Raw genomic sequence first — 22,446 nt, forward strand, 5'->3', positions numbered from 1 at the left:
GCCGGGAGCAGCTGTCAGGGTGCTGGACAGCAGGTGAGTGGACCCGCACACCCCTTCCTCCTTCCCCCTTTCACTTTCCCAAGCCAGGCTTAGCCCAAGGCAGATGTGGGACACCTAGATGGAGTCAGTGTGACCCGGCACAAGGCCCAGATCAACTCTCAGTGCCTCATTGTTCCGCCTGGAGGTGCAGTGAGGTGGCGCAGCGGATATCACGGAGGTAGAGAGGGCAGATTCATTTCTGTCTGTTTTAAGTTAGCTTCTGGATCACAAAGCACTGGGGGGTTCGACAGCCAAAAGCATCCGAAAACCCCTGAATGGCATCTTCCTGCTCTGGCGGTCAGTGGTTCCCTCCTTCCTCCTGGGGGAGGTGCGGTGGAGGGAAATCTGGCTGCAAGCACTGCTGTGAAGGGGGAGACACTGTTTCCAAGCCAGGAATGAGCCTGACCAGGGGCTCAGGCAGCCCTGGGTTTGAGTCTCCCCCAGCCACGTAGAACGCGGTACCTCTCTGAGACTCAGCTTCTGCATCTGGGAAGAGTGACAGTCCCAGGCCTCTGGGTCAGAAGAGCAGTGAACCCAGCTCTGCTCCTTCTGTGACCTCGGGCCCCTCCGCTCCTGTTTGTTCGTCTGTGGAGCAGGAATGATCAGCTCTGCAGCACAGGGCTCTCCTGGGGGGCAAACGGAGGGCCTGCAGGCCAGGCCTCCGCACAAGGAAGCCTCTGTGGGGGCAGCGGCCGCAGCTGCTGTCACTGCTGCAGAGTGGCTGGGGGACCAAATGAGAAGAGGGATTTAGGGAGGCTGGAGGAGGAGGATGTGGCAGGGTCACCAGGTGCCCCCTGCGTGACCTCCATGAGCAGGAGCGCCTCAGGAGCAGCCCCAGAGCCTCCTAGCCTGGCGCCTGTAGCTTCAGGGCTGTGGGGAAGAGTTAGATCCTGCCTGGCCTCCCCGAGAGGGTGCTGGGTCCGGCACTCCTCTGCCCTTGGCCGCTGTGGCTTTAATCAGAAGAACAATCTTTTTGCCTCTGAATCAGACCCAGATTCCTTTTCCCAGCAATGCTCCCGAGGCCCCTTAGGGACTCAGGCAGCCCATCCCTGGCTCCTCTCCCGTCCCAGGGCCCAGGCGCTGCTTCCCCCTTCCCCTTCCGTGTTCTATCTACTCCAGTTCCGGTGAGGCCTGAGTGCCGTGGGTGGGAGGGATCAGTGACCAGGCCCCGGTGGTAAAACCAGGTGACCTGATTCCCAGCTGGGCCCTGCCTCCCAGGCCTAGATCCTTCCAGGACACTGGGACCCACCTGCACAGGGCTTAAGGGTCCACACAGGCGGTGACAGCCACCCAGGACAGCAAACTGAGGTGACCTGCTCCACTGGGCATCTCTGAGAACCCCCACTCAGGAGCACCTCATGAAGAAGCTCCAAGCCCGGCATATACTGACCACAGACTGTGTGCCCGTGCTCCTCACTGGCCTCACCACCTTTTCTCCTCAGGCTGACCCCCAGTGGTAGGCAGCCATTACCCCCAATTTTACAGACAAGAAATTGAGGCTCAGGGAGATGGAGTGACTAACCTGGGTCACTCGGTAAGTGAATTTCTGGGGAGCCCAAGTCCACCAGACTCTTAGGACCCTGGGAGATCCCAGCCCAGACTCAGGTGTAAGTACCCCACCTCCCCAGGGCAGGTGGGGCCACCAACCCAGGTGACCTAGGAGAGAAGCGTAAGGACCACTCAAAGGGCACAAAGGAGAGGGAGGTGGGCGGCCGGGGAGGCCTCGCACCCCCAATACCGGGCCGCGGGAACGCGCGGAGTGGTCTAGGGAACAAAGGGAGGCGCGGGGCGCGGGGCGCGGCCCCGCAGGTGGGGGGGCAGGTGGGGGTCCCTTCCGCCCGGCGGGAATCCCGGACCCCTCCCCCAGCCTCACCTTTTATGGTCAGGCGGCGGGGCGGGGGGCGGAGGGAGCGAAGGGCGGGGCGGCGGAGGGCGGGAGGCGCACCGCCTCTCCCGGCTCTGCTCGCTCGGCGCCGGGCCGGGGCTGCCGTGGGCGCGGGCGGCGCAGGTAAGCGGGCAGGCGTTGGGGTGAGGGGGGGGGTCCCTGGCCTCTGTCTGTGCCCCGGCTGCACACAGGTGACAGCGCCGGCAGCCCTCGGCCGGAGCCCACCCCGCCCCCAGCCGGGACCCCAGCCCCTGCGCTCCTGGAGGGGGCCTGCGAGGCGCGGGGGCGCGGGGGTGCTGTCCTTCTGTCTCTGTCCCTCGGTCTCTGTTCCCCGAGTCGGGGGAGGGCAGGGCTGGTGTCCCTGCCCGCGAGCGGAGCGTCAGGGACCGGGGTGGGCAGGGCGGAAGCTCCCGCACAAAGAGGACAGCGTCCCGCACATGGATCGAATTAAAGTCCCCGGCGGCGCCCCACAGTGACCCGGCCAGCTCCCCCGCTGGGCTGCTTGCGGGAGGGCGCCGGGTTTCCGGAGCTCTGGACCCCCTTACTCAGCCGGGGTCAGGCGAGGTTAGGGCTGCCCCTCTCCGGACCTCAGGTACCCGTCGGGGGCTGGGAGAGGGTGGGGCTGGGCCGTCCCCAACGTGTGCGCCGTGGGGCATCTTGGCGTGGGTCCCTCTCCAGCCCAGATCTGAGGACCCAGGAAGAGGCTGGGCAGCCTCCAGATTCCAGCTCTTAATAATGATGGAAACCAAGTCCCTCTGCCCAGGCCCCCCAGGAGAGACCAGCGCCCATGGGCCAGCTCTCAGAGAATGAATGACCCGCTGGCCTCCTCTTTGCACCTACCACAAACCGAGGTCTTGAGCGCCTTCTCTCCTTTTGTCCTCTCAGCCAGCTGGCCTTCAGGACATTAGTCCCTCATTAGTCCCACTCTATGAAAACACTTGAGGCCCAGAGAGATTCAGTGACCTACCCCAGGCCACCCAGCAGGGAGGAGGTCACCCATGCGAACTCAGCTCGGTGTGCCTCCTCTGCTTCCCTGGGGTGGGAGAAAGGGAGAGGGAACCCTTATTCACGGCTGCTGGGACTCCAGGCTGGGAGCGGCCATGTCTCACTCCCACCTCCAGCAAAGCATAGAGAGGGCTTTACCAAAGTAGTAAAGAACAAAGTTTACAGGTGGTTCCAGAGTCGGGGGTGTTAGAAAGAGTAGGAAGGGGACAGTGTTGGGGGACACTCCTGGGAGTCCCTGCTCAGCCAGCCAGTCCCCTGCCCTGGCAGCAGCTTAAAGCTGGGCTGGGTGAGTTACTGGCTGGATCTCTGCCTCCTTCCTCTTGACAGGAAATGACTTTCCTTCCCTTTGTTCCCACTTTCTCCACTTACCCTACTGGATCTCAGATTCACCCTCTGGGGGAGGAAGGATGGGGGCGGAGGGTCCCCTGGGTGCGGCTGGCTGGCTGGGAGGCCGCCCCACAGGGAATTTTCTCACACATACCTAACTCCCGGGTGACCTGAGGGGCAATGAGACCAGGCGGAGGATGAGGCGCCCTTTCCTGCCTCTGGACTGACTGAGGGTTGATTGACAGGGCTTTGAAAATCCTGAACTCTGGCCCCTTCCCCTGGGGCCTGAAGTCCCTGGTGGAAAACACAGGGAGGGACTGGGGACAGGAGCGAGGGGGGGCGGCGGTGGAGCTGCCCAGCTGTGAACATCTGGCCTCAGTGCTGGGACATCTGCCCTGGAGGTTTTCCGAGAAACCAGCAGATCCGACTTCCTGGTGGAGTGAGTGTCAGATCTGGGTGGGAGGGAGGTGGAGGGGACATTCATAGCAGTCTCTGGGGACCAGCCCAGAATGCACTAACCACAAGACAGTTGCCCTGAATTGCACCATTCTGGGGTGAGAACTGTCCTGAGAGTTTGGTGGGGGGTTGTCCACACCATCCAGGGAAGAAAAAGTATGTCGCCTCTGGATCCAGGGACTCCCCTCGGCACAGTCTGACAGCGCTCCGGGGCTCCGTTAGAATTCTGAGTTTGCCAGAAGGGCCTGGAAAAGTCACTTAATCTCTTAGGGCCTCACAGGGGCTACCTGTAAAGTGGGGGTGCATAATGGGCTGGAGAGCATCCGTCACAGCCTGGCACACAGCTAGTGCTTTATCAGTAAGCACCATTGTTGTTCCTTGGATTTAAAGCTCTGATGCACTCTGAAAATTATTTACAAAAATAGATTCTTTCACCTCTAACAAAGTATGAAAAAGACCATGAAAGCTAATGTAAGCGTATATACTTCCAAACACAAAACAGGAAACAAAAGAGAAGTACTTTTAAAGAACTTCTAAAGTTTTCTTCATATATTGGTTTCTTATTCAGAACAGATGTTTTATTATCAGACCGAGCTGTATGTTTTAACCAGGCATATAAACCAATTGAAGAGGAATTTAGGGACATCTGTTGTTGTTGTTGTTATTCCCTATCAGTCCTCAAGAGAGTCCAGTGTGGCCGGTGGACTTTGCTATACGGAGGGAGGCCTGTGGGTGGCCACTCGGGCTCCAAGTCCACCATTAGGAGCCCTCAGGACCCTCACTCCCACCCGCACAATTTCACTAGCTGCATCCCTGTTTATTCTCCCTGTGGGCTGGGCTTTGAGGCTGTGTCAGGGTAACCCAGTGAGGACTCCTGAGGTGAGTGTGGCCAACTTACGCTGCTGCGTGGCCCCACCTCGGCGTTGGCTCTGGAGGCTGCTGTCTGCAGGAACCATCTGAAGGATGGGAAATCGGCTCTTCCTGACATTGGGATGCCGCTCTCCTCCCAAATGCATGCTGTGATGACAGCACTGTGAACTGAGCTTGGGTCACATGAAGGTCACAGACACAGGGGAAGGCACACGTGGTCACTTGTGGGGGGTGCAGACACAGTGATTGTGAGCCAGTGTGTCCGTGTCCTGTGATGGGCTGTCATTGCCCTGTGGAAGCAGACACCTGCCCCATGGAAAGTGGCAAGAACTGGGAGGCTTCACGGAGGAGGTAATGTTTGAGCTGAGCCTCTAAGGAAAAACAGAAATTTCACATTTGGAGGGACAAGAGAAGAAAAACAGGTGGTGGAAACACTCCAAGGCAGATATGGGAGAAAGATAGACAAGGAAGGGTAAATGGACCAGGGTAGTCAAAAAGAAGTTGAAACCAGAGGAATTTGGACTTTATTTTGAAGGTAGTATGGAGCCATGGAAGGTTTTAGAGGAGAAACAGTCAGATATATGCTCTAGAAAGATCACTCCACGAATCAGGTAGGAGGCCGCATTGGAGCCCACTGGAACTCCCATTCCCCCCTCACCCCCATGCCTGAATCAGGGCCCTGGTTTTGGAGATGGGACAGAGTAGGAGATTCCAGGAGTAGAGTCAAGACTTGATTGGATATGGAGGCTGATGGTGGAGAAAAGGATGCTGGCTTGTGGGCTGGGCTGGGAGAGCACAGCAGGGCCAAGTGGCTGGGAGCAAGAGCTCTGGATTCACATCCCAGCTCCACTGCTGCATGACCCTGAACAATGACTTGACCTCTCTCAGTCTTGGTCTCTTCCTCTGTAAGAATAGTAAAGTGTCTGTCCGCAGCAGCGTTGGGAGGATGTATGAGTTAATGGGCAGGAAGCGCGCACAGCCGGGTGGGTGCAGAATAGGCCTTGGTAAATGGTGGCTGGGGTGGGTCTTCTGTCTCCTCTGCCTCTGGAGTCCACCCAGATGCTCTGACGGTTCCCGCTATTTGCCCTCTGCAGTGGAGCTGCCTGGACCTCGGGGACCTCAGCTCGTGCGGGAGAATCAGGATCCCAGGTAAGGAAGGTACCTGGAGGAGCAGCCTGGTGGCAGGCGTGGCCCTGGAGGAGCCACTCCTTCCTCCTGCTTCTTAGAGCAGGAAAATTAATCATTGGTGAGGTGGGGCAGGGCTGCCCTTTGCTCTCCCAAGAGTGCAGGTTGTGGGGAGGGGCAATCAGCCCCTCTGACTGTTGGGTCCCATCCCTGTGGCCAAGCCCCTGGTGGTCACCTGCTCTCCCTGCAGGACTTCCTCAGCCCCTTCTTTGGCTGGGTTAGGGCTGGCTGGGTGGCTCCTGGAGTGGCTGCTCCTGTCTAGCTGGGAGGAGGGAGGCTCCATGCCCGGGGGGTATCTGCCTGAGCAGGTGGAGTCATGTCACCCCCAGACCCTGAGCCTTGCTCAAGTCAGCCCCGCTCTGTCCCCGACCCCTCCAGGAACCGAGGCGATGGCCTCAAAGCCTGAGAAGAGGGTCGCCTCCTCTGTCTTTATCACCCTGTCACCCCCTCGCCGAGATGCAGCTGTGGTTGAGCAAGTGAGGCGAGTGGCTTGTGAGGCCCCGCCTGGCCACCCCCAGGAACCTCCTGCCCCCATGAGGGCACCTGGGGTGGGTTCTGCAGGGAAGCCCAGCCGTTGGGCGCCCCCTGGCAAGCCTGCAGCCGCAGTTCCAGCTGTAACACCCCTGCTCTCCAATGGAGGTAAGTGGATAGGGGGACAGCATCAGGCGGCACCAAGGTGGGGAGGAAAGGGCCAACTCTGAGGTCATTCATTCATTCATCGAGCACATGCTGTGTGCCAGGCAGACTCTGGAACCCACCTGCCTGGATTTGAATCCCAGCTCTTCACATTCTTGGCTGTGTGATGTTGGCAAGTCACTTAACCTGTTTATCAGTTTCCTAATCTATAAAATAGGAATAATGATAGTCCCTTCCTCAGAGGGTTGAGGTGAAGATTAGATGTGTCAGTACGTGTGTTTAGCCCAGCACTTGTCACACAGAAAGCATTACATGTGTTGCCCACCGTTCCTATTGTGGACCCAGACCCTGGGGACGTGAAAAGAAAGACAGGCTTTCAGGCTACATGAAATTTAAATCTTAGGGAGGGAAACAGAGATAATATAAAAAATATAATATATAATAATGTCAGGGAGACACAAGTGCCCTACAGGCATCAAACACAGTGAAGAAAGAGGTGGGAGATGCAGTTTTTCTACGGGGTGGTCATATGGTTTTTCCAAGGAAGTGATGTTTTAGCTGAGCTAAAACCTGAATGACAGGATGTTGCTGGCCTGGGAGTTGGGCCTTGAAGGGCAGCAGGGACAGCATGGGCAAGGGCCCTGGGCAGGAATGCATCTGGTGAGTTGGGGGACCTGAAAGGCGGTTTTATGCTCTCCTGGGCTCTGGCGTTCACTTGCAGGGTGATCTTAGGCAAGTTGTGCCCTCATATGGTTTCCTCCTCTGGACAATGGGAATTTGGTCATGTAGTGATGCATCCATCACAGAATGGATACCTCAGGAATGACTGTCCTTTACCTCGTGACTGGTCCCACATGGCCCTGCTGCCATGGCAACGAAGAGCTTTCCAGTCCTCTCCCGTTGCCACTGCCATGGAAAGTCTCAGCTGTTGGGTTGGGTAGAGGTGAGGAAGGATGCCAACCCCAGAGCCCAGGATGGGGAGGGGTGAGGTGGTAGTCATCTGACAGGGCACCAGCCAGAACAAGGAGGCACAGAGACGGTATGGGTGAGAGGCCGGCCCGGGATGGCAGCTGAGCCTCCCTGGAGTCCCCAGGAGCCTGCTCAGGTGTCCTGCTGTCCCAGAGTGAAGCTAGGGCAGGCCTGTGCGTCTGTCACCTTGAAACCACCTGGCGACCAATAGGAAATGCCAATGACAGGAGGCCCAGAAAGGAGGGGCAGGAGAAGAGGCCACACACGTGAACACAGATGAGGCTCCATGGATATTCCTATAACATGCCTCCTCAGGATGCAGGCTCCTAGATCGATCTTCCTTCCTACCCACATTCCCTCCGGCTCCTTCCTCCTTCCTGACACTGCCGCCTGCAGCCGCTCCTCCATGCAGACCCAGGACCCTGATGAATCAAAATTCACATATCAGCTCCTGTGATCAACAACCCGAAAAAAAAAAATTGGGCAGGAGAGGGAAATACAGTTCAGATGCCAAATGCCAACATTTCCAAGACATTTTCAAGGGTTATTGGAATTCTAGGCAGAAGAGCCAGGGAATGTGGTAATGAAACCTGATTTTTCCCAGAAGGGGTGGCCTGACAGTGCTGGTCAGCTGTTTAGCCTGCCACTTTGGCAGATGAGCAGATCACTGGGAATTTTGGGGTTCAGCCTCACTGGAGCGAGATGAACTAGGTAAACAGCTTGGTCACGAGTCTGGTGTGACCACGGAACACAGGCGGGCCCGCGGCCCCCCAGCCGCTCAGAGCCGACTCTCCAGCAGGCTCGCTGACGCCTGAGCTGATGCTCGGGAATCCACCTGCATGTCTCTGGCCTTTTCATCCTGGCAGAAGGCCCATCTTTCCCTCTCTGCTCCCCACTAGATACTCACCTGCATTGACACAGACGCACCACCTCTTAGTCACAAGTCAGTTTTTTTCTTGGCTTCTCTTTAAAAGGTCGCTTCCTCCCTCTGTTCTTGGAGGCTAGAAGCGAGCCATCTTCGTCCAGCTTCGGCCCCTTTTCGGCACACCCGTCCTATGGTGTCACGTCCCTCTCTCTCTCGAATTCCTGGCTGGGCTGGAACCAGCCCACCCTCCACAGCCTCTTGTCCAGAACCTAAGGCAGGTCCTGGGAGAGGTGGCCTCTCAGAGGTCTGATTCCTGACTCACATCAGCCCGTCTGGAGTGTGGTTCTCACATCTGAGCCACATCAGCATCGCCTGGGGTCTTGTTCAGACACAGCCGGCTAGGCCCCACCCGGGTTGTTTGTTTCTGATTCAGCAGGTCTCTGGTGGGGCCAGAGAACTTGCATTTCCTACACGTTTCCAGGTAATGCTCTGATCTGGGAACCACACCTGAAGAACAATAGTTCTAGTCCAAAGGCGCTAAGCGGGTGGTCCTTGTCGAGGAGAAGAGTAGTTCTCACGGTCTCAGACTCACCTGGGAGCTTTTCAAAAATGTAAGCTCTCAGAGCTTACCCCAGACCTGCTGAGGCAGCGCTCTGGGGGTGGGGCCCAGCTCTCTGCATTCGAACAAGCCCTGCAGTTGATTCTGTGGCATATTCACAGGTCTAGATCAACCTTCCCATCAGTACAGTTGTTTCAGCCCCTGGGGGAGAGAGACAGGGCTCATTATCCTTGTTGAATGCTGGGGAAACCTGAAGCCCAGAGGTGCCCCTTTGAATTAGTAGGGAATGGGGCCAGAGCCCAGAGCTTTAGGGGAGCAGGGCCTCGGGCTCTTGCCATCTGTGTTTCTTGGGTGTATGGGGCAGTCGGACCTCTCTGAAGCCCGGCCTCCCTTTATGCCCCAGTGACAGGAGGTGGGCCCTCTCCCCCTATTAGTAGCATTCACCCTGATCCTGTCAGCAGACTGGATTTTCACAGGCCTGTTCACAGCCCTGCACTAGGCTTCTCTCCTGCCCCTGTGGGCAGCCTGGAGGGGTGGGAGTCAGCCTATAGGGCGAGTTCCTGGATAGAGAGCCTGGGGCTGCCCCCCACCCAGCCTCTTCCCTCCCTGCCAGGAGCACCTGGAAGTGTGTGCAGGGACTAGCAGGATCCAGGGCTAGTGTCCTTGATGTCACTCCTGTCCCCCGCAATGCCTCTATCCACCTCTGCTTTGCAGGCAGGAGTTAATCCGTACTGGTAATGAAAATGATTTTGTGCCAGTGTTTTTTCCTCTGTGTGGGCTATGGGGTTGTTCTTTATTTCTAAATGAAACTTTAAGACATACACAGAAATAGAGAACCAGGAACCTGTGTACTCCACATCCAGTTTCAAGAGTTGCTAAGATTTCGCCACATTTGTTTTATCTATTCCATTCTTCCTTTCCTTTTGGGAAGTATTTTAAATCAGGTCATTTCAGCCCCACATTCTTCAGGGTGCATTTCTAAATATGGCAGTTTTCTTACTTAACCACACAGCCAAAGAATGCCAAACAAAACTAACAAGAATGCCTTACTATTACCTAATACTCTACCCATACTTGATTTTCCTCTGAATTGTCATAAAATGGCATTTAATTGTTGGATTATAGTGGAACGAATGGTTTGCATAGTGTCTTTGTTGCGAGCTGTATCATTCAGTGGAATGTTTAGCTTTTCCTCATCTACAAAGAGAGAAGAATTAGAGATTAATCCTTTGAATCAGGATCCAAAGAAGGTGTCTACAGCACTGTCCACTAAAAATATAGAATGTGAGTCACAAATGCAAGCCACTTATGTAATTTAAAAGAAGTTACATTTCTAACATGCTGCCAGGTAATGAATGCTGCTGCGGGTCTTGGAGCCGCACTTTGAGAACCAACGCCTTAGGGGTTGAGTTTGCTTGTATTTCAAAAAGGCCTTCAAATGGGGATTTCGGGCCCTCTAGCACTGATGTAGGGGAGGGCTGTTGTGGAGGGCTCTGACAGTTTTCTGAGCCTCTGCCATGTGCCATCCACTGTGCCAAGCCCTCACCCGCATCATCTCACTTAATCCTCGCAACAAGCCTAAATTATTGATACCCATTTCCAGCTGAGCAAATGGAGGCCCAGAGAGACTAAGTCTCTTGTCTAAGGACACACAGCAAGTCAGTGACAGAGTCACAGATGGAACCCAGGTCTGGGTGATTCTGAGCCTGAGCCCTTAGCCACCATACTGTTGCCTTCTGGGTAAATGGGCACCTCTGTTCACCTGCAGAGACTCCAGCCAACCCCCTGTCCCCTTCTGGTTGCAGGATGTTTTCCCCCTCCTAGCCTGGATGGCGGGGACCCACTCCCCAACCTGGACCTCCTCCCGCCTCCACCGCCCCCTCCGCCATACCTGCCTGCTGACGAGGAGCTGCCTGCCCCAGTGGGGGCATTGCTCATTTCAGACTTAGAGCAGCTGCACCTGCCCCCACCCCCCTCACAGGTACTGCCAGCCTCATGGTCCCTGACAGCCCCATGGGCTGGGGAGGGAACGTCTGGGCTTTCTGGGCCTTTCAGGGATTTAAGCCCATTCTGCTTGTGAGCAATCCCTCTTTCAGGCTAGTAAAGATTGTTTCTCTGTGTCTAACATAAATTCCTTACGCTGCATAGGAAACCCACTTTCTTAAATCCTCTGCCCTTAACGGAGGCCTTTCTAGAAACAGAAGACATTCCAGGCCAAGGGAAAAGGACTCCAGGAGATTCCTCAGAAGTAGAAGGAAGAAGCTCTGACTGGCTGAGGGAACCCAGGGCAAGGTCCTGAGAGACCTAGGCTCCAGATGCCACCACAACCTCCCTGCTGAACTACACCGGACAGGCCACTCGCTTCCCTCGGCCTCCGCCTCCTCCTCTGTCCACTGGGGCTGATTGTGGCTCGTGGCACCCCCTGAGGAGCAGAGTTGAGAGGGCTGTGTGGGGCCCCCGTGGGTGACACCTCTTCACCCCCCCCCATGTCCCCACAGCCCCTGGTGGAGAGGCTTCCACTCCAGTCCCAGCCCCGTCATCTCAGGTCCAGAGAGGAGGAGCTGCCACCTCCCCCAGAAGAGCCTGTTGGCTTCCCTGAGAGAGAGGTATCCACAGGTACGGGGCCAGGGCCAGGGGGAGGGGTCTGGGTGGCTCCCAGGGGCCCTGCGAGGCTGGCACGGGCTTCCAGTGTCAGCCCTAGCTCACAGTTTGGTGGTGGGCCTTATGGCTCCTTATCAGTTTTATTTTTATTGCCTTAGCATTTTTTTCCTTTATAACCCAAATTGTTTTAACTGTTGGTCAGCGCACTTTGCTATGATAGCAAAAATGCCTTGGATTTTTTTACTATTTAATTTTTGGAATACATGTCATTCTCACGTGGTACAAAGGAAAAAGTACGAAAGGGCACACAGTGAAAAGTGTCCCCTCTGCGCCATCTGTGTACCACCCCATTTCCTGCCAGGTGGTGCCTTCTGTGGTTAGTATCTTACATACCCTTCCAGAGGCTTTTGATGCACATGCAAGCAGGCATCTCCCCACTGCCCATTGTCCCACAAATAATAGCAAATTCAATTCTGCACTTCACTTTCTTTCCTCGGAACATCATCTTAGAGCTGGTTCCACATGAGAACACAAAGCGGCTCTTACTCTTTTTCACGGCTGCGTGGTCCTCTGCAGTACAGCCCTGCTGTCTGCATTTGACCAGTCACCTGTGGATGGGCTTAGGTGGTTTCTTACCATGACAAATAAGGCTGAGATGAACCTCCTTGCACATAGGTCATTTGCCCATGTGCGAGTTTGTGAAGTAAATTCCAGAAGAGGAAGTACTGTGGTCAAAGGGCAGGTGCATTTGTAAATTGATATTTTGGCCAGTTGCCCTTCTTGGCTGCCCCAGTCTGCGCTGTCAACCAGTTTCTGAGTACTGGTCTGCCCACAGCCTTTCCAGCCCTGTGTGGTATCTGCTTAATTAGCAGCTTTTAAATGTTTACCGCATGCCAAAAGCTCCCTTTATTCCAAGGTTATAAATAATTCTTCTCTGGTCTCTCCTAGTGTTCTTACGGTTTTGTTGTCCAGCAGGAGATCTTTGATATGTTTGGAATTACCGGCATGCAACGTGTCACGACTGGGCTTCCTGCTTTGATTTTGCAGGTGGCAACCCGGTTGTCCTGGTGCCACGTCTCTTGATGTTAGCTTTTCAGGGGCCGCTCACATTCCTTTTTTTAATGTGCCTCATGACTCTCCTCCTGAGATAGGCCACGCTCACAACCCCTGGGTTGGAGACAGAGACCTGGCACCCTGGCCATGTTCTGGGTTGTGACTGGGTACAGTGCTCCCAGACTGGGCGGGTTCCGACCTGTGTCTCCTCCACCCCAGATGTCTGTGCCTTCTGCCACAAGACCGTGTCCCCCCGAGAACTGGCCGTGGAAGCCATGAAGAGGCAGTACCACGCCCAGTGCTTCACATGCCGCATCTGCCGCCGCCAGCTGGCCGGGCAGAGCTTCTACCAGAAGGATGGGCGGCCCCTCTGTGAACTCTGCTACCAGGTAACCCCCTGCAGCAAGCCTCCAGGTGCCAGACACTGTACTGGGCACTTGGGGAATGTCATAGTATTTCATTTCCTGCAATGATCCTGGGAGGCCGGCATTCTTGACCCATTTCTCAGATGAGGAAGCTGAGGCTCAGAGAGGGGAAGCTCGGCCAAGGTGTACTAGTCTCCTTTGGCTGCTCTAACAGATCACCCAAACTTGATGAGTTCAAACACCGCACAGTTTATTCTCTTCCTGTTCTGGAGGTCCAGAGTCCAAAATCAGCTTCACAGGGCCAATATCAAGGTGTTACGCTCCCCCCAGAGGCTGTAGGAAAGAAATCCATTTCCTGGTCTTCTGCTTCTGAAGCTGCCTCCCCTGCATGCCTGGGTTCTTCTGTCCGTCTTCAAAGTTGTCACGGTAGCACACTGCTGCCAGTCTCCCCCCGCCTCTCTTATAAGGACACTGGTGGCATTCAGAGCCCGCCAGGGGAATCCGGGAGAATCTGCCCACCTCAAGGTCCTTTATCACATCTGTAAAGTCCCTTTTGCCATTTAAGGTGGTGATTGGTTCCAGGAATTAGGACCTGGTTACTTCTGCGGGTGTGACTCAGCCCCTGTCCAGCAGGCAGTGGCTCTGGGGTTCTGCCCCCCATCTGTCTGGTTCTGGAAACTCCCTGTGGTTGCCCTCTAACCTAGAGCCATGAGCTTCCTACACATGGTCTGATGGCAGACTTGTGTCACCTCTTGAGTGCCAGATGCCTCCTGGGAGAGCTAGTATGGGTGCCAGGGGATTGGAATGGCTAAGTGTCTGGTGGTGTGTGGTGTACAGACTGCTCACAGATGCATCAGCTGGGTGTGCATAGGCCTCACCTCTCCTCCTGAGTTGGTACACCTGGCAATCTGCATTTTTAACAAATCTGTCAGGTGATTCTGATACACATTGAAAGTTTGAAAACTACTGATTTGAAGGGTTAGAATGTTTCATGTTGGGACTGTCTAGAAAAATCAGAACCATCTGTTCACAGCCTCAGGACATTACTACAGCCATCGAGGCACTGTGAGAGGAAAAAAGGAGCCAGGCGTGCCCATTCCCTGCACCCCGTCCCTCTGACCCCACCAGCATGATAGTGGGGGATGGCTTACCCTCTTCCTTTGGCTTGGAGCTAGGCAGGGGTTGGGGAGAGCTTAGCCCTACAAGTAACCAGGAGGAGGACGTGAGCAGTATTATGGTGGGGGGAAGGCTGGCCCTGGGACATGGACGGAGGGGGACATGCTGCCCCCACAAAACCTATCTGTCCAGGTGAAATCAGGTTAAAATGAACAGGAACACAGCTAGGAAGGGACAGAGACATGTCTAGGAGGAAAGGTGGATGGGGTGGAGCCCTTCTTTCTGCCTCAGTAATATCCATCTTCCTCTCTGTATGTCTGTCCCTCTCCCTTCCTCTCCCCATCACCCCACACCCACCTCTCCTCATTCCAGAAGGGATTTGAGGCAGCTTATAAGAATGCAGAAATACAAATAGTCAACAGTAATGTTGTACACTTAAAAATGTGTAGATCTCATGTTAAGTATTCTTACCGCAATAAAATTTTAAAGAATGAATGTGTATATAGTACTGCAAGATGTAAAATAAATAAATAAATCAGAACAGAGGAAAATCAGAGTAGAAAAGGAGCTGAGATCAGAGGGAAAGTTAGAATCCAAAAATACATGACTAAAAGACTCCTACAATCAATCCTAAGTGTGGAGCAAGGAATTTGATTCTGAGCTTCCCAGTGGCCACATGGAAGAGGGAAAGAGTGGCAAGCTTTATTGTGCATAAGATAAAAGGCACATTCAGAATTCTGGGAATTCCTTTTCTTGACAGTTTAAGAGAAATTTCTTCGGAGCCCTAGAGGACACTGGCCTTAAGCATGTCCTAGTAACAAAAAATGCAGAATAGCTTAATAGCAGGATTCCTGATTGCCAAGGTTGATGCATTTTAAGTAATAGTGGAGGTTTTGGGATAGTAAAGGATTATTACATGAATGTCACCCCTGACCTTCTGGGAACCTATGGGTAGCTGGTCAGAAGGCTGTGGCTTGAGTAAGCACTTGTGTGGGAATACTCTGAGGCAAAGGCCCTCTGTCCCAGGACACCCTGGAGAAGTGCGGCAAGTGCGGTGAGGTGGTCCGGGAGCACATCATCAGGGCCTTGGGCCAGGCCTTCCACCCTACCTGCTTCACCTGTGTGATCTGTGCCCGGTGCATCGGGGACGAGAGTTTTGCCCTGGACAGCCAGAACGAGGTGTACTGCCTGGATGACTTCTATAGGTATGAGGGGCCTACACACAGTGGGGCAGGGAGGATAGAGTGGGACGTGGGCACCAGAGAGGAGCCCAGCCTGAGTGCTGGTGGCTAGGGCGAGCTTTCCTGCAGTCTCAGGGCGTGCAGAAATCGGGTCTGCCGGAACACACACCCTGTATTTGACCATGCACCTGCTTGCCGAGCTAATACTTTTTGAGCACCTGTGTTGTGCCAGACACACCACTTGGGTTAGGCCATTTACCCCCCAAAACTGTCCTGTCAGGCAGGTACTTGTAAGGGTTCTATTTTACCAAACGTGGAAACCCGAGGCATGCAACAGATAAATACCCAAAGTCTCCAAGATGGTAGGTATGGAACCTGTGACTCAAGCCCCACTAACCTGACTTTGGGGCTTTGTTGTCAATCCCCGGGCCACAGTGGCTCCCTCAGAGCTCAAGCTGTGGGAGGCAGAAGTGACGTGGACGTCTATGAGGCTCAGTGCCTGTGCCGAGGGGAGAGACAGGTGTGCCTGGAACAGGGCGCTCAGACTGGGCCCAGCCTGCTGGACACCCTCCACCTCTGCTTTCTCAGACCCTAACGTGCCCAAGCCCTTCCTTGCCTCGAGCTAATCATACCCTGGGAGGCCAGGTCTCATGACACAGCTCTCTCCATCCACTCCTGTCGGGGAGAAATAGGCGGTTGTGGTTGACGCTCCAGGTTCTGCCACATAGCGGGTCTGAAATAGCTCTGGGAGGGGAACTAGAGCAGCCCCAGTTCCAACAGCTAATTGCTGTGGTCAGTGGTGTGAACAACTCCCAAGCGTGGGTTCCTTTCCCTCTAGGAAATTCGCCCCTGTGTGCAGCATCTGTGAGAATCCCATCATCCCCCGAGATGGGAAGGATGCCTTCAAGATCGAGTGCATGGGAAGAAACTTCCATGAAAATTGCTACAGATGCGAGGTGAGTGGAGCAGGTGCTCCCGGCCGTGTTCAACCCTCTGCAAGCTGTATTGGGAGTCTGCCGCACGGCAGGCCTGGGCTGGGTCCTGGGACGTGTGGCAAGTCGCGGTGGGGGCTCTGCTGTCAGATCGCTCAAGGTCCTGAAGCAGACAAATAAGGATGGAAGTCATTACAGATATGGTCTGTTGATCAGAGAACTTTGAGTTAATGATAAAAATCAAACTCAGCGTGCTTCCTCCAAGAAAGAGAACCTCATGGGAAGGCTGATGGTGGTGATGTCATGGATGGTATCTTTAGGGCTCCCTCTCCATCTCTCGGTTTTGCCTTTTTTGTGTGTTTGCTTCATATTCCCTTCCTGGGGGCTGACAAGCTCCGCGAGGAGGAGGGTGCAGTGCATGGGAACGGGCCCAGGTTTGCATTCTCCCAACTTAGAAACCCCATCCATGCAGTCCCAAGAAGGCCTCTGATTGACCCAGCTTGGGTCACATGCCCATTCTAGGGACTGTGATTGCCAACGCCTAGGACCAGGGAAGCAGACCCCTGTGAGCCAGAGGAGTCACTACAACCATGAGAAGGAAGAAGGGGATGCTGGGCAGACCCACATTGCATATGTCTTTTCCAGGTGCTGGGAGAGAACATGTGTCCATCAGCTTTGGGACAAAGAAGGCAATGATTAAGTCTAACCAGGGTGGAACCCAAAGTCACTCTTATGGAGGTGGCGATGCTTAACCTGGGCCTTACAGGATGAGTAGGAGTTTGCCAGATATTCAGAGGGGAAAAGAAGTCCAGAAAGAGACAAGGGGCTATAAAAACCCACTCTGGCACAAGCAAGCCTGAAGAATCAGAGGAAGCAGAAGTTTCTAAGTTTCTCTGGAGTGTCGAGTGCCAGAAGGTGTGGTAGAAATGAGGCCAGAGAAAAGGGAAGGGCCTCATGCCAGGCTAAGGAGTCTGGACCTCAGGCGGCAGGGAGGGGGTAAGGCTGAGATGGGGGAGGCTGGCTGGTTAGTTCAGTAATCCCAGCAAAAAATGCCCAGGGAGTCACTGAGCCCCACTCCCCCAGCCCAACCCCTGGCTCGGAAGGGTCCCATGCTTGCTTTAGAGCTCTGCTGTTACTAACTTGAAGTCCCTCATTATTAAACAAGGGCCTTCGCGTTTGCATTTTGCCCTGGACCCCCCCAGTCATATAGTCGGTCCTGCTGCAGAGGCTCCGAGAGCTCCCCCTGCCTCTTCCACTCACTCCCAAATCACTGATGTTCTGTCTTCTCTGGTGATCGTGACAAAGGCAGCAGCTTTTATGGCTTCGCCTAAAGGAGGGTCCCTTAGAGACGCCCCTCATCACATCTCTTAATCGGCCAGTGAATGAGTCCGAACATTCACTCGCATTTATTTAAACGTACATGGAGCCAAGAGGTGGTGTTCACTGAGGGCGACGAGGAGGCGTGATGGAGAAGTTGACAGATTGCTTCATAATTAAGTAGTCTTTGTTGGTTATAGTTCAAGGTCCAGCTGACAACGCATCTTGAAAGAACAATGAGGAAAGTTAAGCGCTGTTAACCCCACCATAGCCCTCATTAGGGCCAGTGGCTATTAGCATTTCCCTGACTGGTGAGCAAATAAACTCTCCCTTGCTTGTTCTTGCTCAGCCTGACGGAGGCCGGCCCCCGTGAGCATTACTCAGGTGGCCGCAATACGTCAGAGTTTGGACTCTAGCAGTTACAGCAGGTAAGGCCTGAACCGCAGTAGCCTGGAACCGACTTGGGGTGCTGTCTGTCTAGGAGGGGAAATGCGTTTTAGGGCACTGTCCACACTCTGGTCTCACCACCCTGCTTGCTTTGTGGTCCTTGTTATTTATTACCGTGTTGGAAGGATAAGTACTTTTATATTTGGGTAGTGTTTTGAATATCTGAAATGCTTTCATACATTTTCATATACATCCCCTTATTGAATCCTAATGACAGATCTTGCAAGATAGGATTTATTGTCACCATTTAAGGAGAAGAGGCTGAAGCTGAGAAAAATGCTTCCAACCATTGTTTGTCTGGCCTGGGTTTAGCTTCCACCACCCCACAGCGCCTTTGCAGACCGTGTGACTCGGTGATAGTTGGGGTGCTTCCTCACTTGATGATAACTCAGGAGAGGTCACATAAGGGACTTTAGGTTTGGCACTTGATGCTCTCAGGAAGCCAAGCAAGTGGTCCTCAGGAACAGCACAGATCCTGGCATTAAACACCCCTGCATCCCCTTGGGACTCAAGGTGCTGCTGCAGGGAAGAGACACACTCCCCAGCAGGTGGTGCTAGCTCAGGTTGCCACTCATGACCCGAGCTGTCTCTGTGGGGACCAGCCTCACTGGTCTGGCCAGTGAGGCTCCCAGAGACCCCAGCCATGACCTGAACTAATGACCTTTGGACATTAGTCATTCCCATTATTACTCCAGCACATGCCCAGGTGAGGCCCAGTTGAGGTGCTAGCTTGCAGCAATGAGGGCCCCAATCCCTGTCCTTGTTCTGAAATCCTTTGGTGATTGGAAAACTTGGAAGTGCTAGAGTCTGTGCCAGTGTTGAAGCTGTGTGCCCAGTGAAGCGACAGAAAGGTCCCTGGACTCTGGGGACCTGGTCCTGTCCCCCACTCTGGAACCAGCTGTGTCCCCTGGGCCAGGCCCCACCCTCCGCACACCGGTTCCACCATCGTGACGTGAAGGGACTGGACCCACTTATTCACTCCACAGATGTGTGTTGAGTACCTGAGGTGCTCCAGGCTCCGGTTGGGTGGGACCTAGCAGGAAATGGGGTGATGTTCTAAAGGGGCTTCTGGATGGGTGTGAAGCTCTTCTGGCTCTTTCTGTGATCCCTCAGGTTCCTCAGTTCCTCCCCGGCTCACTTTGCTGTCATCACTCACCTCGGTGGGGGTTAGAGCCCCCTGGTGCCTGGTCTTGTCCTCCCTGGTAGAGAGCTGGCCTGGGTGTGCTGAAAGAGCAGGAATGAAGAGCCATATTCCTCATGTCAGGGCACGTTCGTTCAGGCCATTTCAGCAGGCAGTGCGAGGGTCTGTGCTGCCGAGCTCAGGCCTGGGGCCCAGCCACCTGTGCCTTGTCCCTGCAGGACTGCAGGATCCTCCTGTCTGTGGAGCCCACGGACCAAGGCTGCTACCCGCTGGACAACCGTCTCTTCTGCAAGCCGTGCCACGTGAAGCGGAGCGCTGCGGGGTGCTGCTGAGAGCGCCTGCCACGGCCCCTCCCTGACTCAGCTCCCCTTTCTGACCTGTTCTTGCACACTTTCCTTCCAAGCCACACCAGGGACCAGCCCACAGTTCTGCCCGTCACGTCGGGGATACAGGGGCTGAACCGCCCAGCCCTGCTGGCCTGCCCCCAGGGCTGAGAGGTGGCAGCTGGCTGACAGCGGCCCTCAGACTCACAGTTCCTCCTTCGGGGCATTAGAAGTCTTCATACCGTGGGCATCACACCCAGGGTTCCCACCCCTGAGGCTTTGGCCCCTCCTGAGCGCTGGCCTTGAGCCCCACTTCCAGGGCTTAGTCGGGTGTCTCCAGACGGCAGCCTGTGTCCCTAGTAGTGACACTTCAGCTGTCTGGTAGAGGAGGCTGAGACCAGCCCTGGCTTGCCGGGCTGAGCTGTCTGAGTAAAATTCCAAAGGTCCCTTAAAAAGCTCTTTTGAAAAGTTTTGAGTTTTAAATAATGGGAAACGTGTTTTGGATTTTTTTAGGGGGTGGGAGGACTCTTAATAGAAAATGTTTCCCATTTGTTGATAAATGTACAAGACTGTGATCCAGTGGTGGCACAGCCACGGACTTCTTTTCTGGGGGACATGTCAGACTGACATGGGGACCAGGGCCAGATGAACTCAAACAGCCAGGGCAGAGAGAAGGTGATACATGCTGACACCCAGGGATGCCCACCATGCCTGCCAGGGCCCCTCTGGGTGCAACAGTGTCTTAGCAGACAGTAAGTGCCTGCTCTATGCTCTGAGTATCTTCCTGCAGCCTTGAGTGGCCTCACCCACATCCCCACTGCCCCTCCATGCTCACGCACACTCACACACTCATTCCAGGATGGTCCCAGGGGTGTCCTCCAAGTCCTGCTTGGGCCGCCCTCCAGCCCAGGCTGCCCTGTGACTGCCACCTCCTCGAGACCACACCTAGAAGATTCTTCTTCCCTTTTAAGGAAAATCACTTTTATTGCTTTGTGACTTCTAAAACATTTTGAAGGACATGAACAAGTGAGAAAATGTGCTTTCTTCCCTGGGGTCGCATGGATATACCACGTGCTGTTCGGAGGGTGCCCCAGGCTCCAATTATTGGGAGTGTTCTGTAGGGCCCCTTAGGGGCTTTAGACCAGAGCACAGCTTCTCGCCTAAAGCTTAGAATAGCGAGTCACAAAGCCCAGGCTTCACGTACCACCTCCACAGTTTTTGTCATAACCAAGGACCTCCTATTCTCTTAGTATTTTCTTTAACTCACCATCCTTTTTTTTTCTCACTTCCAGCTTTACTCCTGTGCTAAGCTATATATTCATGCAGTCACCTGTTGATGTGCTAGTTTTTTTACTTATTGCACTTGAAAATAAATGCATAGCCATTAGAAGTCTGTCTGTTCCAACTATGATCTCTCCTAGGTGAACACTGGCCTTGGGTGGTAGCGCTGAAAGATGTATTGGGCATCTGCTCGCTGGGGCACAAGTGTCCAGAAAGCACCTGCACCTCCTTCCCCGCAAACTGGGGCTCGGCTCAGCACATCCAGGGACTCTCATCCCTCCTTGTGCCCAGCAGTGAAGACTTGCACAGGCCAACATACAGGTGCTCCTGGACACAGGCCCCCAGCAGGGAGGGGTGCCAAGGTGTCCAGGGTGGGGCCTTTGCTCTGGAAGCCCTTTAGGGCCACCGGATCCTGTAGCAGAGTCAACACCTACCCTCAGGATGTGCTCTCTGCACATGAACAGGATCACTGTCCCTGTGCATGTGCTCGCACAGCTGGCTCGGTGAGCACAGGTCCAGAGAGGATGACATGTGGCAGGAAAGAGCACTAGACTTCAGGGCAGGTGACTCTTGTCTCAGACTTGGCCCTGCTACTCAATGCGGACAAGTTATTAGTCCTCTGAGCCTTGGTTTCCTCATCTGTAGAGTGGGAACATGACTCATCTATCAGATGGTTGCTATGTTGGATAGAAAGGGTTGTTGGACTGCTGGTGTCTGGTCAGCTCAAGAATCCCCTGTTCCATCTGGTGCTGGCCAGCCATTCGTAGTCATCACCCCATCACCACTTCTCAGTGGCTCAATCAGAGATCACGGGGAACATGCCCACAACCAGCAGAATTGGGCTTATGCTATTCTTGCTGCAGCAGGGGAGGCCGCCTGGCATGGGGAACCACAGGGCGTCTCGGGGTGTCAGGAGGGACCCATACAACTTGGGCTGGTATTGAAGGATTTGGGGAGAATTAAAGGAAGTGGAGGTTTGTTCCAGATGTGTGCTGTCAGGAAGCAGAGGTAATTCAATGATTGAGAAGCTTGATTCGTTTCTAAACTGCGGTGCAACAGCTGGGTTTGAAAGGCAAGCAGCAGAGGCCCACAGGATAGGGAGTGTTGGCCATTTTTGTAGCTGGCCCAGAGGTGCTGTGCTCAGGACATGACTGCAGTCAGACTGGGGCATACACGGCCCAGCTGTGAGGGCCAGGCCTGCTCCCCGCCACCAGGGGCCACTTCTCTCTCCCCATCACCAAGGGTGGGTCGGTTTGGGTTGGTTTTTCCTATCAGTGACATCTATCCTGTGCTGTGATTCCTCGTGCTCCCTGCCCTTTTCTGGTTGGTTGCATGGAGGGGGATGGATGGTATCTGGATGGAGTTCTGGGGGCGCCTTTGTCTTCCAGGCTGCCCATTTATAGATTATTGCCATTTAAATAGCTTCTCGGGAGATTTCTCCTTCTATAAGGTACTCAGAACGGTCAAAGTCATAGAGACAAAGTAGAAGGGTGATTGGTTAGGGGCTGGAAGGGGAGAATGGAGAGTTATTTAGTGAGTATAGATTTTCAGTTTGCAAGACGGAGAGTTCTGGAGGTGATGGGGCGGTGGTTGTACAACAGTGTGAGTGTACTTTATGCCACTGAGCTGTGCATTTAAAAGTGGTTTAAGATGGTACATTTTATGTATAGTTTGCCACAAACATATACATATGTATTCTTAATGCTCAGAGACAGAGAGAGGGGATGGTAAAGGATGTGGGAATCCTGAGTGAGGGTGCGTCTCTCGATAAGGGTCCTTGGAAAGCTGGCTGTTGCTCTGCAAACGCAGAGAGATGCTCCTAGCTGAGTCGGCTCCCTGGAGGTAGGTGCCCTGCGTAGCCGCTAGAGGGCAGCATGAGCTAGCGAAATGGGT

The 22,446-nt window shown here is 54.3% G+C and overlaps 1 protein-coding gene and 1 long non-coding RNA gene across 8 annotated transcripts; one reads left to right on the forward strand and one right to left on the reverse strand.

The window, feature by feature from the left end:
• The first annotated feature begins 11 nt into the window (after nt 1-11).
• FBLIM1 (filamin binding LIM protein 1) lies at nt 12-20,665 on the forward strand. 4 transcript variants are annotated; one of them, XM_037000027.2, is made up of 9 exons: nt 12-33; nt 5,677-5,731; nt 6,146-6,406; nt 10,602-10,777; nt 11,295-11,412; nt 12,670-12,839; nt 14,958-15,136; nt 15,951-16,068; nt 19,168-20,665. In XM_037000027.2, exons 3-9 carry the CDS (start codon nt 6,157-6,159, stop codon nt 19,279-19,281), a joined length of 1,125 nt encoding a protein of 374 aa, XP_036855922.1. In that variant the 5' UTR covers nt 12-33; nt 5,677-5,731; nt 6,146-6,156; the 3' UTR covers nt 19,282-20,665. The 4 variants fall into 4 exon arrangements, with proteins under 4 accessions (XP_036855922.1, XP_036855925.1, XP_073089363.1 ...); XM_037000030.2 differs by lacking the exon at nt 12-33 and adding an exon at nt 1,973-2,047; XM_073233262.1 differs by lacking the exons at nt 12-33; nt 19,168-20,665 and adding exons at nt 1,973-2,047; nt 17,711-19,160.
• LOC140848824 (uncharacterized) lies at nt 69-3,675 on the reverse strand. 4 transcript variants are annotated; one of them, XR_012130012.1, is made up of 3 exons: nt 2,765-3,568; nt 502-760; nt 69-417 (listed from the first exon to the last, which is right to left on the reverse strand). It is a non-coding gene; the product is annotated as an uncharacterized lncRNA (long non-coding RNA). The 4 variants fall into 4 exon arrangements; XR_012130010.1 differs by adding an exon at nt 1,562-1,695 and having other exon boundaries at nt 69-760; nt 2,765-3,555; XR_012130011.1 differs by having other exon boundaries at nt 71-760; nt 2,765-2,957; nt 3,068-3,675.
• Nucleotides 20,666-22,446: the final 1,781 nt, after the last annotated feature.

Source organism: Manis javanica, chromosome 4 (assembly GCF_040802235.1).
Source record: "Manis javanica isolate MJ-LG chromosome 4, MJ_LKY, whole genome shotgun sequence".
NCBI lineage: Eukaryota > Metazoa > Chordata > Mammalia > Pholidota > Manidae > Manis > Manis javanica.